Source organism: Lachnellula hyalina (genome assembly GCF_007821495.1).
Source record: "Lachnellula hyalina strain CBS 185.66 chromosome Unknown contig00059, whole genome shotgun sequence".
Taxonomy (NCBI): domain Eukaryota; kingdom Fungi; phylum Ascomycota; class Leotiomycetes; order Helotiales; family Lachnaceae; genus Lachnellula; species Lachnellula hyalina.
Window position 1 is genome coordinate 143,002 of NW_022157173.1, and position 13,377 is coordinate 156,378.

The following is a 13,377-nucleotide window of genomic DNA, read 5'->3' on the forward strand; positions in this document are numbered from 1 at the left end:
GCCCCATTTAAATTTCTACTAGAACATAAACTCTAAGCTTTACTTTCCCAGTCTCTTTGTTTATCTAGCATGCTATCTTTCATGTTTACGCTAGCTGGCACTTCAACACCGCTCTAATATACAGCTGATATATAAAAGACGTCTTGTCTTCATGTGAAAGGACACAACATCCTCGTCAGCGCTTGATACTCCCTGAAGTTTTCTTGTCAGATTCCAGCAAAACTTACGAGGCCCACACAAATGGAATCCAAAGAGGCTCACACCTCCCATGAGACAGTGCATGATGCGTCACAACGAAAAGAGCTTCGTAGCACGATGGGAGTATGGTCTGTGTCTGCACTAGCTGTCGTTCTCCCTGGGTGAGCATTTAACCAGCACTTGCCGCTAAACTCACATCTTATTAATCGAATCTTCTAGAGCTTGGTCATTTGCTGCGAGCGCTTTGGTCATTGGTATCTATGGCGGAGGACCAGCTGTTGAAATCTGGGGTACTTTGGCGGTCGGGGCTGCTCTTTCCATATTTTGCTTGAATCTCGCTGAGTACGGCTCTGCATTTCCCAATGCAGGCGGTTGTACTTACATTGCAACGCAACTGGGTGGCCCAGAATACGGACGTATGATGGTGCGTCTCTATTGTCCTTTGTAGAATGTGACACTCAGCTAATGACAACAAACTGTAGGGTTACTTCGTTGGGGTTTTCCACTCGCTGACCGTTGCATTCATACCACCTGTGCTTATTCTTGTACTTGCCGAGTTGAGTTTTACATTCGCCTGTATCTTTCATGAGAGTTTTGTCCCTGCGCGGTGGCAGATATGGCTTCTGTTTCAGTTCTATAATATTGGATTTCTTCTTGCGATCAAATATGGCAACCGAGGCATAGCAATGGCAAATGGGATTGGGAGTAGGTGATTATTGGTGGGAAGAACGAGGAGACAATGGCGCTGATTTCATCATTAGTTTTTGTCTTAGTAACCGGTCTAGTTGTTACAATCGGTGTCATGTTGGGCATGTCAGCTGGTAATAAAAGACCCTCAGATGCGTATGTCCTCATACACTCTTGTACAATACCTACAGCTAACAAGCGGCTCAAAGTTTTGTATGGACAAGCTTTCAGAATGGGAGTGGATGGCCATCAAGTGTAGCCGGCGCACTGTTGGGGCTTCTAGGTATGTTGCACCGCAACAGGAGAGGCGTTAATGGTAAAGCTAGGCTAACGTCTATAGGTCCACTATACGCTTATGGACCCCCTCATTGGCTTTTGAATATGGCAGACGACGTAGAAAATCCCTCGCGCAATATTCCTATTGCGATGGTTGCTCAACAGGCAGGAAATATCGCTACGTGAGTTTAATCTGTTATATTATAACTTTGACTGGCCTGACAAGCTTTACAGAGTTTTTGCGTTCTACGTCGCCGTCTACTATTGCATCACCGATTTTGATGGTCTCTTAGACACAGACTTTCCCTCAATCATCGGCGAACTATACCTTCAAGGTACTGGCTCGAAAGGAGCGGCTTTTATACTCCTTCTCTTCGTCTTCGTCGCATCCCTATTTGGGAACTTTAGCTATATATCGGCCAATATTCGTCTTCTATACGGTTTCTTTCGAGGAGGCTCTGTGCCATTCGGGAACTGGTTCGGCAAGGTGGATCACAAATACAACCTCCCAGTCAACGTGCTCTACACCTGCATGTTTGTGAACTTCCTTATGAGCTTCATTTATTTGGGTACTAGTACTGGCTTTAATATTATTATTGATTCAGCCAACTTCTTTTACAGCCTAGGATTCCTTCCGCTGACGGCAGCTTCGCTTTTGACGAAAAGACGATACCTCGATCAGAACAGAGGTTATTTCAAGATGAATTACGTACTAGGTACTGCTTGCGAGATCTTCAGCTTCATATTCAACCTAGGATCTGTTGTAGTGGAGGCGCTCCCAGGCTCGTGGCCAGTCACAGCAGAAAACATGAACTATGCATCTGTCTTTGGTATTGCCGGCATTTTACTTGCTACTTTCGGCTGGATCTTCCATGGTAGGAAGCATTATTTGGTCCATATGGTGGATGGAATAGAATACAACACATCTCAGCCAACAGATGTGGTGGATGTAGACAGCAAGCCGTCAGAGAAGATGGCTTAGAACAAGCAAATGCGTCAATGGTTGGCGTAGAATCTGAATGATGTAAACCTGTCAACTCTCGGCGGGACCTGCAAGTACAGAAAATTGTCCTCCACATCCTGCATAGGAAAGCTTCTTGTCCTTGATATCGGCCGAGATAACCAAAGTGGCCTCCTTCACGGTGTCGTCCGTCCCCTGACCATTTCGATAATTAGCAGAAAAGCCCCACGAATATGCTTTCCCTTCCAAAGTGACTGCAAACGAGTTATCAATCCCAGCAGCAACCGAAACTGCGTGAATGCTTGGGATAATAGTAGGCATAAGAATGCGTGGCTTGCCCCATTCATCAAAGACAAGTCTATCTTTTGGCTGATTATCCAACTTGATGCCGGCTTGCCCATCATCGCAACGGCCCCATATCAACAGCTCACCATCTTCGGTACAAGCGATCGAGTGATGTTCGCCACCTTGAATTTCTCGGATCTTATAAGGGCGAAGAGATTCGACTATACCTGGCTTCAGGATAGTTGCATCACCTTGTCCTGCCCCATCTAGAATGCCTGTCTGGCCAAAGTTATTTGATCCCCAAGCATATACTAGGCCGCTCTCGTTAATGGCAAAGCAATGGTATGCGCCACATGCAATTTGCTTTATTTTTGACAGGGCTACTCGACAAGGAGTAAGAGCTCCAAACCGAGTTCGCTCTACAACGCGACGAGCGAGCTGGCTTTGCTCTCCTGCGCCCCATGCGAAGACTTTTCCGTTATTATCGAGAGCTAGAATATGATTGTTCCCTGCTGCAAGAGATACAATCTTCGTTAGAAAGGGTATATGCACAGGCTTTCGCTGTAATTTCTTCTCCCCAATTTTCTTCTTTTCGCCTTCGATGGCGTCCTTTGTGAAGAAGCCCATGACCCCATCATTGGCCTATGAATCTATTAGAGTGTAACGATAGCCTTGAACTGACTTTGAACTCACGCGAAATGTTCCCCAACCATAGACCAAACCTTCACTTGTAAGCGCAAAGCTAGCGCTGTCTAAAGCTACAACTTGGACGAATGTTAGGACAGAGTTACCGAAACTTTCTGCGGGTATAGCGATAGGTGTGCTTTCCATCGGGTTCAAGTCGACATCATCATCATCAGAATCTTCCGAGTTGGATTCCTGGTCAATATCTCTTGTCGGTGCCTCCCAGCTTGTATCTCGGCCAAGTGCCCCGTTGTCATTAACGCCCCACGTCACAATTTTCTGATCATGCGTGAGAGAGACACAATGCATACCGCCAGCGGCAACCTGAACTATTCCGACCGTGGTAGCATCGAGAAGCCTATTGCGACGAGGGCGTTTGACGTGCGTAGGCTTCTTTCCATCAATAGGCTTCGCGCCTAAGCCGAGTTCACCACACTCGCCGTCACCGCAAACATAAATGTCCAGCCTCTTTGTCGGAGGAATGTTAAGTGCTGTAGCTTTTAACCTTTTCGCAGGTCTCGAGATTGGTTCGTTGGGTTCTTGGCGTTTTTTATTTGGTGCAGTTTTGACGATCTCAGATTTCGATTTCGCAGGTTTCGAGGCCGCAGCTTTTGATGCTTGAGAAGAATTAGCATTCATTCTAGGAGTTGGTTAGTTGGTCATATATGCATGAGTACTGACAAGTAACTGGAGCAAGGTCTTTTCTGGCCGGCGCCTTGGGTGCTGGCTTCTTGATGGTTCCGGAAGCGGCTGCGCGTGGTGGCATGATGCAACGCGGTGGGTGAAAGAAATGAAGAGATTTAGGCGGAATCTAGGGAATTGCTTGAACGAATTCAGAACGAACTCAGATGATTGTGAGGTCGTAGATCGGTACCTAGTATGTAGATAGGTTCACATTAAGGTTCACTTTAAAAGCGCAGCGCGAAGGTTTGTTGTTGTTGTATTCTAAATTCGGCAAGTTACATTACAAGGGTCTCCTAGTCAACTATTTACCCGTTGGCCTGAGGCTGGCCCCGACCCGACCCGACCTACTTAAGGTAATCGGCGGTCCCCCTAGCTTCAAACCTTATTGTATCGTATGTATACTTCGTAAACTTCGTAAACTTTATCGTTCTCATTCTAATATACGGAGGTAGCATTTTATCTAGAGGTTTCGCTTATTTAAGGGGAAATCTGCTCTGCTCAAATTACAGCTCCGTCTATGTAGGCGCACTTTTCAACAATGCATTTTTGGGCCATCTCACATGAAGTGAAGCAACTGCATGTCTTTTGAACTAACTACTGCGGTATTATTTCATCGTAGTGTAACTCCGGGGGATATTCAAAAGTAGATATCGACACTTGAGTTCCCGGTGGAACCCGAGAGACTGACACTTGTTGATCAGAGCCCCCTCCGCTTATCGAATCGTATGAACGTCCCGTTGCATGATCTCCTGTCCTCTGCCCACGACCGAAACCAATGTCTGATGTCGAGGACCAAATCACCCGTTCAGTCGATTCTTCGTTGCCTTCTGGGAAAATTGGCATAGTATCCGCACGTTTCTGTTGATCGGAATTATGGCTAGACGTTTGTTCTCCGCCATGGTCTCGGCTGCTTCTTCTTCTGGTAGCCCTAGGTCTCGATTCTTGAACAAGGCTTTCGGATTGTTTTTGTTTGGAGCCTGAATGTTTCTTCTTGGGTGCGAATATATTCTTCATCGCCGAGAGACTGATACTGTCATTTAATCGTTCGGAATTGGATTGTCGCTTGGAAGGTTTGTCCTTGTTGTGATTCAGATTGTCGGTATTCCGCGTCCTGTCGCGCGTTGGAGAGGGGCTAGGAGTTTTCAAACTACTAGATGGTTTGATTCGTTGCTGCGACTTATATACGACGACGACAGGCTTGACCAGTTCCAAATCAGCTTCGTTCTCAACCCCACAGCGGTATAGACCGGGCGTTATTCCATAAAGTAAACGCTGCGATTCGTCAAATGCGCTATAGCCAAACTTTCTCCAAGTCAAGATATCTCTAAATGTCCAAGATGACACTTTGGTGGGGGCCTGATCCCGTGTTATCTCTGGCGATTTGAAGACGTAGTCTCTCGTGGAGCATGTTATCAAGCAATGGAGCTGTGTCGCTGGAATAAAGATGTCGTCGTATAGTTCGTCTTTATGATCACGGAGGATATTGTCTTCCATCCAATATCCCATGTCCTTGACGAGCTCCTTGAAGTAAAGCTTCAACTTTTGTTCTCGGCTGTCTCTGAATCCTAGAGTCTTGGTCATTGCGGTTACTGTTTCGGATCTCCATTTTCTAGTCCGAATTGAACTACCTGTTGGTTCATTATTAATATGACATTCCGAGGTCGACTGAATCAAACACGCACCTTTATCCTGTTCTTTATTCTTCACTTTTAGTATATCTTCGAAAATCACGATTTGGTCTCTTGTTGTACCAATAGGGAAGTGTTTGCAGAAGATATAAAACTCCATGAAATGCCAGATCGCGAGTGATAGGACGATGTGGTTGCAAGTGTCTTGTTTGCTCAGCCAGACAACTCCTGGGGCCCCATCACCCGCCAGCTCAGAATCTTGGATTGCGGGGTCAATTCCAAGTTTTGACAGATTCTGGGGCTCTCTTTTCAAGACGATGTTGAACCTGCCTGTGAAGTCGCACTCTTTAAACACCTCATCTATCCATTTCTCAATTGATTCGCAGATATCGTCGTATTCTTTCCTGATAGTCCCGTCCGATACTTGGTTGTCTTCACATAATAGCTCGAATAAGCGGATTTTGCATTCTTCCAAGTCTGCTTTCAATCTCGCGTTTTCCTCCTCTAGTGATCCCACAGATAGACCCCCAGGAGAGTCCGAGTCTGACATCTCCATCCCCAATTTGAAAGTGCTTTGAGAGCTCTGTGGCAAGATACGTTCCCCGCTGTGTGTTGGTGTCGCATAACATTCAGGCCATAGTATACCTGACAAGGCTGCAATGTGTTGAATGCCAAAAAACAGTCGTAAATTCGCGCCAAACGGACCAGACACCTTGCGAAGTTAGAAGTTTTTAGAACAAGCCGAGATGATTCCCTAAGATCAATAAGACCCTGTGGAATTACTAGAATAGTTTTCTATCAGTACAGTGTACTTGCTAAAACTCAAGGTCGGGAAAGCGAGCGATAGGGGCGCTCTGGAATATATTTATCGTGCCGATTGACGGGGACGGGGAGAATCCCTACTCGGCAAGTGGTAGTATTCATGGTTCTGACCACACTCCTGCAACAAACATGCTGTCATCCCACCCTCTTCAAAATTTGCCGGGAATGGCCCAATCCGAAGCACAGCAACGAATGGGGATGATTAACTCTCGCGTAATGGCTGCGATATCTTTAGGCGGCAGTGGGCTATTTGCTAGGATTATAGACAGCCTCACTTTGGTGGAGGGGTGGGTTACATTGAGCCTACACAAGGAAATATATATTCGCTGGCGGGCTGCGATTTGACCTTCTGCGATTCCCCATCACCAAGCTTTACAGCATTGACACAACTAGGCACCACCTGATATTATTCAAACCCAAGGACGCTGGAACAAATAGCATCAGTCATGGCGCCCAAAGAGCCCAAAGAGCCTATGAGGCTGCTAGTGGCAGTAGACTTTGGTAGGCTCAGCCTTCTCTGTCATTTCACAAAAGCTTCTCTAACGGATGCCACTTTATTACAGGAACTACGTTTTCAGGCGTTGCCTACTTACAGACCTTAAATGTGAGCCTAGAGCACAAGTCAATTTACCCGGAAGTGTTGTCACTGATCGAGAAGCGTATAGCATCAAAGGCAAACTGTCATACAGGACTGGGGCGAAGCCGGAGGGGAGGGTGAGAAAGTCCCAACGTAAGTGACGCCCATCATTCTATATTGTATTACTGTAGAACTTGCTGACTAGTCCCATAGAATACTGAAGTATGATCCTGGACAATTCAGCCCACCTAGATTTGGGTTCAACATCGACGACGATGAAGATGGCAAGATCGAATGGTTCAAATTGGGCCTGTATCCTAATGTTGAGGAGACAAGCCTAGCGAAGAAGTATCCCATCAAGACGCCAAAAATGAGCGACTCCGAGTGCCAAAGACATGTTGTAAACTATCTCACGGCTCTCAGAGAACATACAGATACATATTTCAAAGACCGTTTCAGCGAGGCATTCTGGCGGAACACCCCCAGAGAATACATCATTACTGTGCCAGCAATTTGGCAAGACAAGTCAAAAGACACAACTCTCGTCTGTGCCGAAAAGGCTGGTATGGGGGCAAGAAACAACATTCAGATTGTGGCAGAGCCGGAAGCTGCAGGCATTTATGCATTGCAGAGCATGGAGAATATGAATCTCAAGGTTAATGACACATTTGTCATCTGCGACGCGGGAGGAGGGTAAGTCACATCAAAACTAAAGTTTTCTGTGCTAGTACTAATTGAGACATCAACAGAACAATTGACCTCGTGTCATATACTGTGAATTCGTTAAAGCCAATTCCAGTGATTGGAGAGGTAGTAGTTGGGTCTGGAGCGTTGTGCGGTGGCACCTTCCTCGATCGTATATTCGCGGACTATTTGACCAAAAAGTTCCACGATTACGGTCCGTGGGATGACGAATACCAGGCTGCTGCTCTGAAGACATTTGAAAAAGACATCAAGAGAAAGTTTGCTGGGGACACCAATCGAACCTACACAATTCGAGTCAGACGACTTCCTGACAATTCTGCCCTTGGTATCAGGAGTGGTTTTCTCGAGATTCCAGGCAAAGACATCAAAAAAGTCTTTGAACCCGTTGTGAAGGAAATCGTGAAGCGTGTCAAGTCGCAGATACAAGCAACCGTCAACACTGGCAAAAGTGTGAAAGCGGTTCTGCTTGCCGGGGGCTTTGGACGAAATGAATATCTTCGGTCCAGATTGAGAGATGAGCTAGGTGATGGTGTTGATGTGCGCAAAGTCGAAAATAGGTAATCAACCCCCAAAAATGGATCTTATTTAGCAAAAATATGAGACTGACCCATGATACTACAGCAATACCTCCATTGTTAGGGGTGCTCTGATTTACGGCTTGGCCAAGAAGGTCCCAAGGCTTGCCACCTTTCTTGTTGATACGAATATTGCACGCAGGAATTACGGTTAGTAAATCCTTTTCATTTATCATTAGATGTTCGGTTCACATTAATAGGAGAGCTGAGACAAATTCCCACGCCTGATTATCCTGTGATTCTAGTCCTAGGGACTTCTGGTCGAATTTCTGGTCCGTCCTACTAATTTAATACTGACCACATGATCTTGATCTACAGGAACTCGATGTTGGCTTCCCCTGACGAATAAATACGACCCAAGAAAAACTACGACGTAATATCCTTAGCAATGATCTTGCATCAACCGCTGATTGGATGACAGGACAAAAGACGATGTTACGGGTGAAACACGAGTCGATGTCATGCAGTGGTTTCTGAAGAAGGCATGCCCTTTGCCTGAAAGTGCCTTGCTAAAGTTTACTTCTAACTGAATATCCTAGGGAGCACCGGTGAAGGAATCAAGTCCTCCCGAACACTTTACCTTCTGCGTAGACCAACCAGTTGACGAGGGACCCCTCCAACCTGCCAACCTCGACATCTACGTGTGCGAAGACAAAGAAAATATTGGATCACCGGACTACCCGGGACATAGTATGTACTATCTCAACCATAACATTGGAAACTGTCCTAATGAAGACAAAGGGGCTAGCGTATCCATGAAGCTCAGGGCAGATTTCAGCCACATACCTACTGTGAGATTGAATAAGGTGCGAGGCACAGATATGCGGCTCTACTACAAAGAATATTTCATAGTTGAGATGACCTTGAGATCGGCAAGCCTTCACTTTGCTCTCATTCACGATGGGGTCAGGTACGAAACTATTCAGGTAGAGTTTTTGTAGCCTGGGGTATTGTCCTACACCTGGAGTTCTATCAAATCCATGTATTCAACATACATGGCATGTCGATGTTGGCATATTGTATATGATTATCATTTTATTGTATTATGGAGTAAGGCGACGAATCTCGGGACGGGTGGGCTGCGTGGAAATAATTTGTACCGGGAAAGGTTCACCATCATAATAATTCTCATTTGAACACCATTAAGCCCACAAAATGAACTGTGAATTCGCGCTAAATCATCTATTGCTGAATTCAGTTCCTGACCAGAATTTGCCCGTCCTTATGAATCCCTGGCTCCCAAATCCATGACCCTTAACCCAACCTGCCGAACCACTGTGTCCAAACAAAGTCAGCCCAGCCGCCCCATCAGTGGCATAAACCCATTTAAAGAGTTCTGTGCCCACTGCATCATTCCAATTGCACACTTATTTTACATAGGGAAACCAAAGATCCTGGGCCCTCTTCGCGGGGTGCGAGGAAGCTGCGATTCCTTTCCAGAAAGGGTAGTTCTAGTAGTGGTAATCGATTCAACGTCCGATCCGAGGGTCCTTCTGAACATCCTGCCAAAGCATAAATACAGCAGGACAAGGATCGTAATGAAGAGTATGATGACGATCGCAACGACATAGTTTCGTTGGACCATTGCTGGGTTTCGGAGGAGGATCGTGAGAGCGACGAGTCAACAGTGATCGTCTTTCTTAACATTTCAAATTAGAATTATACGAAAATGGGTCGCAAAACTTCACGAAACTTACTTTGTGAGATATAGGTTGCCTGGTACCGATAGGACCATAGAAATGATGAGCTATTGAACACTGTAGCCCTAGATGAGCCAGCTTCAACGGGTCTCCACAGTCGCGCGAGAACTAATGGTGTGTGGTTCTCGCAGATGGGGGACGGCTTGCTTCAAGGTTTTTCTTAAATGCAGGGCGTTCAATGGATGACACAGCTAATTTATTTTTTATTTTCGCAAGACTGATGGACACAAACAGCGACTCGTCATCTTCGCGTTTATACACAAAGTTCGCATCTTCAATAGAGGTAAACAAGTAAACAGCGGGGTAAAACGAGCCAATTGGACCGTGGGGAACCCCTGACAGACACTCCATCATAAAATGCTTGCTATGAAAGGATGGGCAAACGGGAGGCTCAAAACGAGTGTGTAGTTGCCCGGGTTATGAGGAGGTAGGGCAGGCTGATGGAGGGGTAGACGACCATCTGCAAGCAGTTGACTGCAGACAAGGGTCCCAAAACGGAAGGAGACATAAGCTCGGCCCGCTACCCGCTGAGATTGCGCATTGCCTCTCATTACTCGTTATAGCCTGCGCTGTTAGAATGTAGCAATTGGCTTGAAAACGCTCTTGCAATTGGGTAGTTTTGGGAACGAAGGGGCTGAAGAGTGAGGTTTCCATGCGCCGGCAATTACGCCACCACGGTAAGAGAACAAGATGCATGCAAATAATATTTAGAATAATACAAAGGAAGATACCAGAACTCGATAGAGCTTTTGCGTATCATTCAAGGGCGAGGAATCGCCTTAGCATAAGTCCCGTTTACGCCCGAAGTATTATTGCTAGGTGCGGAACCGTCGTGAGTCTTGAACCAATCCAAAAACTGGAACATGCTAGCTTTCGGTATACGTTCCATAGAAGTCTGGTTCAGGTATTGAAGACCGAATTTCACTCGGCTTCCAGAGAACCATTCAAAGTTGTCGAAAATTGCCCATCCAAAGGCTCCTGTTACGTTTACGTCTGTTCTGGTTAGCACTTTTCTTGCATCTCTCAGTATAGAATATGACTTACTATCTTCAACAATCGCGGCAAGGATATTACCCAAGAAGCCCTGGTAATAATCGGCCCTCCTCAAATCCCAAAGGATATTACTCAAACTCGTCTCCTCGCCCTCTCTCGGTTCCGCAAATCCAAACTCACTGACCACGATACCGGGAACAGCTGGGAATAATTCCTTTGTAATGACGCTCAAGAATCTTCTGATAGCAACAGGAGTGCTGTACAGCCAACTCATAGCATAATCCGCATTCGGCCCCAGCGGGAACCCATCAGCAGCGAGGATCGAACTACCCGCGCACTCGGGATAATTAGGATTGCTAGGATCAGCAGCACAGGCTGCAGAGCCGCCCTCGATGCCTATGCCTAGGTACCCAGTGTACGCATCAATAGCAAAGAAATCACAAGAGCCCTTGATCATATCCTTCTCCTCCTGCGTGAAAGCCGGCAGCAAATCACCAAGCGTCTCCTTCAACATATCTGAGTAATCGCCATCGCGCCAGCACCCATTAAACCAGCCAAGCGCAAACTCGTACTGCCGGGCCACGGCATCAATGTCCGCTGCCGAGGTTTTGTTTTCCGGCTCGTAGTAATTGCCGGAGTTCTTGAAGGAGATGCGGCCGGCGCCGTAGAATTCTTCGTGGTACCATTTTGCTACTTTGGCGTGGGCAAGAATAGTGTAGTGGGAGCAGGCATACGCGCTTCGAGGCCACCGCTTATGTTGTTGTAGGCTGGGTAGTTACCTTTATCATTGCCAGCGGGATAGTAGGAATACTGCCAGTTGCAGTATTGAGCTGAAAGCCAGGTCAGACGACAACAGTAGCATACAATAAGAGGGTACGTACGTTCGTTGAAGGTATACCAAGTTGATACATATTTATCATACCTGTTGATCACAAACTTTGCATAGTTGAAATAATCTTCAACGATTTGGGGGTCTGTCCAAGCACCATACGAATTGAAGAGTGCGAGGGGTGTATCTGGCGTTCTTTAGCCTGAGGGCCCAGATGAAGAATGTAATCCGCACCCCAGTGGAAAAGGACAACAATTGGCTCGATTCCCGCGTCAATCAAACTAGCAACAACATCATCATAGTGTGCTACACCTTCGTGATTGACCGGTCCGTTGCCGAAAGAGAAAAACCTCGGCCTTTGAAATGCACAATTAACGTAAGAATAATGTGTTTCCAAAGTTCATCCTAGAAAGTGGTAGAGCTTACCAAGAGAAAGATGGGGAGAAATAAGGCACCCCCAAGCTAGCCAGACGTGCAAAGTCCTGCTTGTATAAATAGTAGTGACTTCCGACCACATCACCGGTTGAGTTATCCGCAACAGCCCCATAATCTCGGTGTGCAATCAGATCCCAAATTGACGGTCCTTTACCCTCGTCTTTTGCGGCTCCTTCGATCTGATATGCGCTAGCAGCTAGACCCCACTGAAAATTGGTTGGTAGCTTCGCAGCTGCCAGAGAAGGTTCGTATGATGGGACCTAGATAACGTCAATTTCGAGACGATTGAGACCAAGGTAATTTATTTACCAATGGATGAAATGCCCCGGGTCTGGGATAAGAGCTGGGCTCGGGAGTTGGTGAAACTGTTGTGGTGATTGGGCCAGTCTTAATCGCCCCCACCTGGTTCCACAGCATTGCCAATTCCTCATTCGAATACTCGTAGGTTAACGTTGTTGTCGCCGCGGAGACATTATAGACTTTTGTAGAGTACTCCGAAGTTGATCCAAGAGAACTGTTGTCGGTCGCTGCCAATGCAGCTGATAGCAGCAAAAGTATGCCCAGGAAGGACAACATCTTTGAGAAGAGAATAATAAGACTAGATGCATGAGATGGTTCGAATCGAGGGAAAAAACTTTCCAACAAAGGGTCTCTTCCGTTCTATAGTTCGCTGAATTTATAGTTCCATCATTTGGGGGAAATTAAGTCTGGGTATTCGCCCTTTCCGGGTAAATGGTTATGAGAATTTCATCTGAATTTTACCAAGATTGGAAACTAAAATTTATGAACACGTAAATCAAACTCGAGCTCTTAGAGACATGACCAGAATTACACTTGGCTGCAAGTACATGGAGATTAGAGCCAAAAGAAATGCATACGGGACACGAGCCTCCGCAACAGAAATGAATTACCATTATACATGGCCCGTGACGAGGAGCTGTCTTCTGAGCCATGCTACAAAAAGAATAAATCTTCTGTAAAGTAGACCCAGATACGAAGTAGATGCTGGTGGGACTAGGTATTAATGGCGCTGAAGGTTGGAAATGGACTTCCGATCAAACCGCACAAATCCCACTCAGGTGTTTCCACCGAGTCGAATGGCAGCTTTTCGATGTCGAAGGTTGGGACTAGAGAAGAAGGCAATGCCACAAACGAGGAAATTATTTGTAATTCTATTTGATTTGGAAGGATCAAGACAAAAGTCGACACATAATCTGATATCTGGAGTCTACCTACTGCTGATATCTTGTGGTTTTTCCATTTGCAATGCAAACCACGGAAGATATATCGTAACTCGTGTGGCACTGCAAAACAAAGTTGCTGGCAAGTGCAAGTTTT

General features: G+C 46.1%; 3 protein-coding genes across 3 annotated transcripts; 1 reads left to right on the forward strand and 2 right to left on the reverse strand.

Moving 5' to 3' along the window:
• Positions 1-2,194: 2,194 nt before the first annotated feature.
• Positions 2,195-3,857, reverse strand: pim1_1 (Protein pim1; the record flags this gene model as incomplete). The annotated part of the gene is made up of 3 exons (XM_031149817.1): positions 2,195-3,049; positions 3,101-3,731; positions 3,769-3,857. The coding sequence occupies 3 exons, from the start codon at positions 3,855-3,857 to the stop codon at positions 2,195-2,197; spliced, it is 1,575 nt and encodes a 524-aa protein (XP_031005675.1).
• A 2,814-nt stretch (positions 3,858-6,671) lies between these two features.
• Positions 6,672-9,023, forward strand: Hspa12b (Heat shock 70 kDa protein; the record flags this gene model as incomplete). Its single annotated transcript, XM_031149818.1, has 11 exons — positions 6,672-6,726; positions 6,789-6,829; positions 6,891-6,955; positions 7,016-7,495; positions 7,552-8,064; positions 8,129-8,232; positions 8,283-8,354; positions 8,401-8,455; positions 8,504-8,540; positions 8,622-8,772; positions 8,824-9,023. 11 exons carry the CDS (start codon positions 6,672-6,674, stop codon positions 9,021-9,023), a joined length of 1,773 nt encoding a protein of 590 aa, XP_031005680.1.
• A 1,519-nt stretch (positions 9,024-10,542) lies between these two features.
• On the reverse strand, positions 10,543-12,615 carry BGLU34 (Beta-glucosidase; the record flags this gene model as incomplete). Its single annotated transcript, XM_031149819.1, has 7 exons — positions 10,543-10,775; positions 10,827-11,465; positions 11,510-11,605; positions 11,657-11,791; positions 11,839-11,960; positions 12,031-12,299; positions 12,349-12,615. 7 exons carry the CDS (start codon positions 12,613-12,615, stop codon positions 10,543-10,545), a joined length of 1,761 nt encoding a protein of 586 aa, XP_031005681.1.
• Between the last annotated feature and the right edge of the window lie 762 nt (positions 12,616-13,377).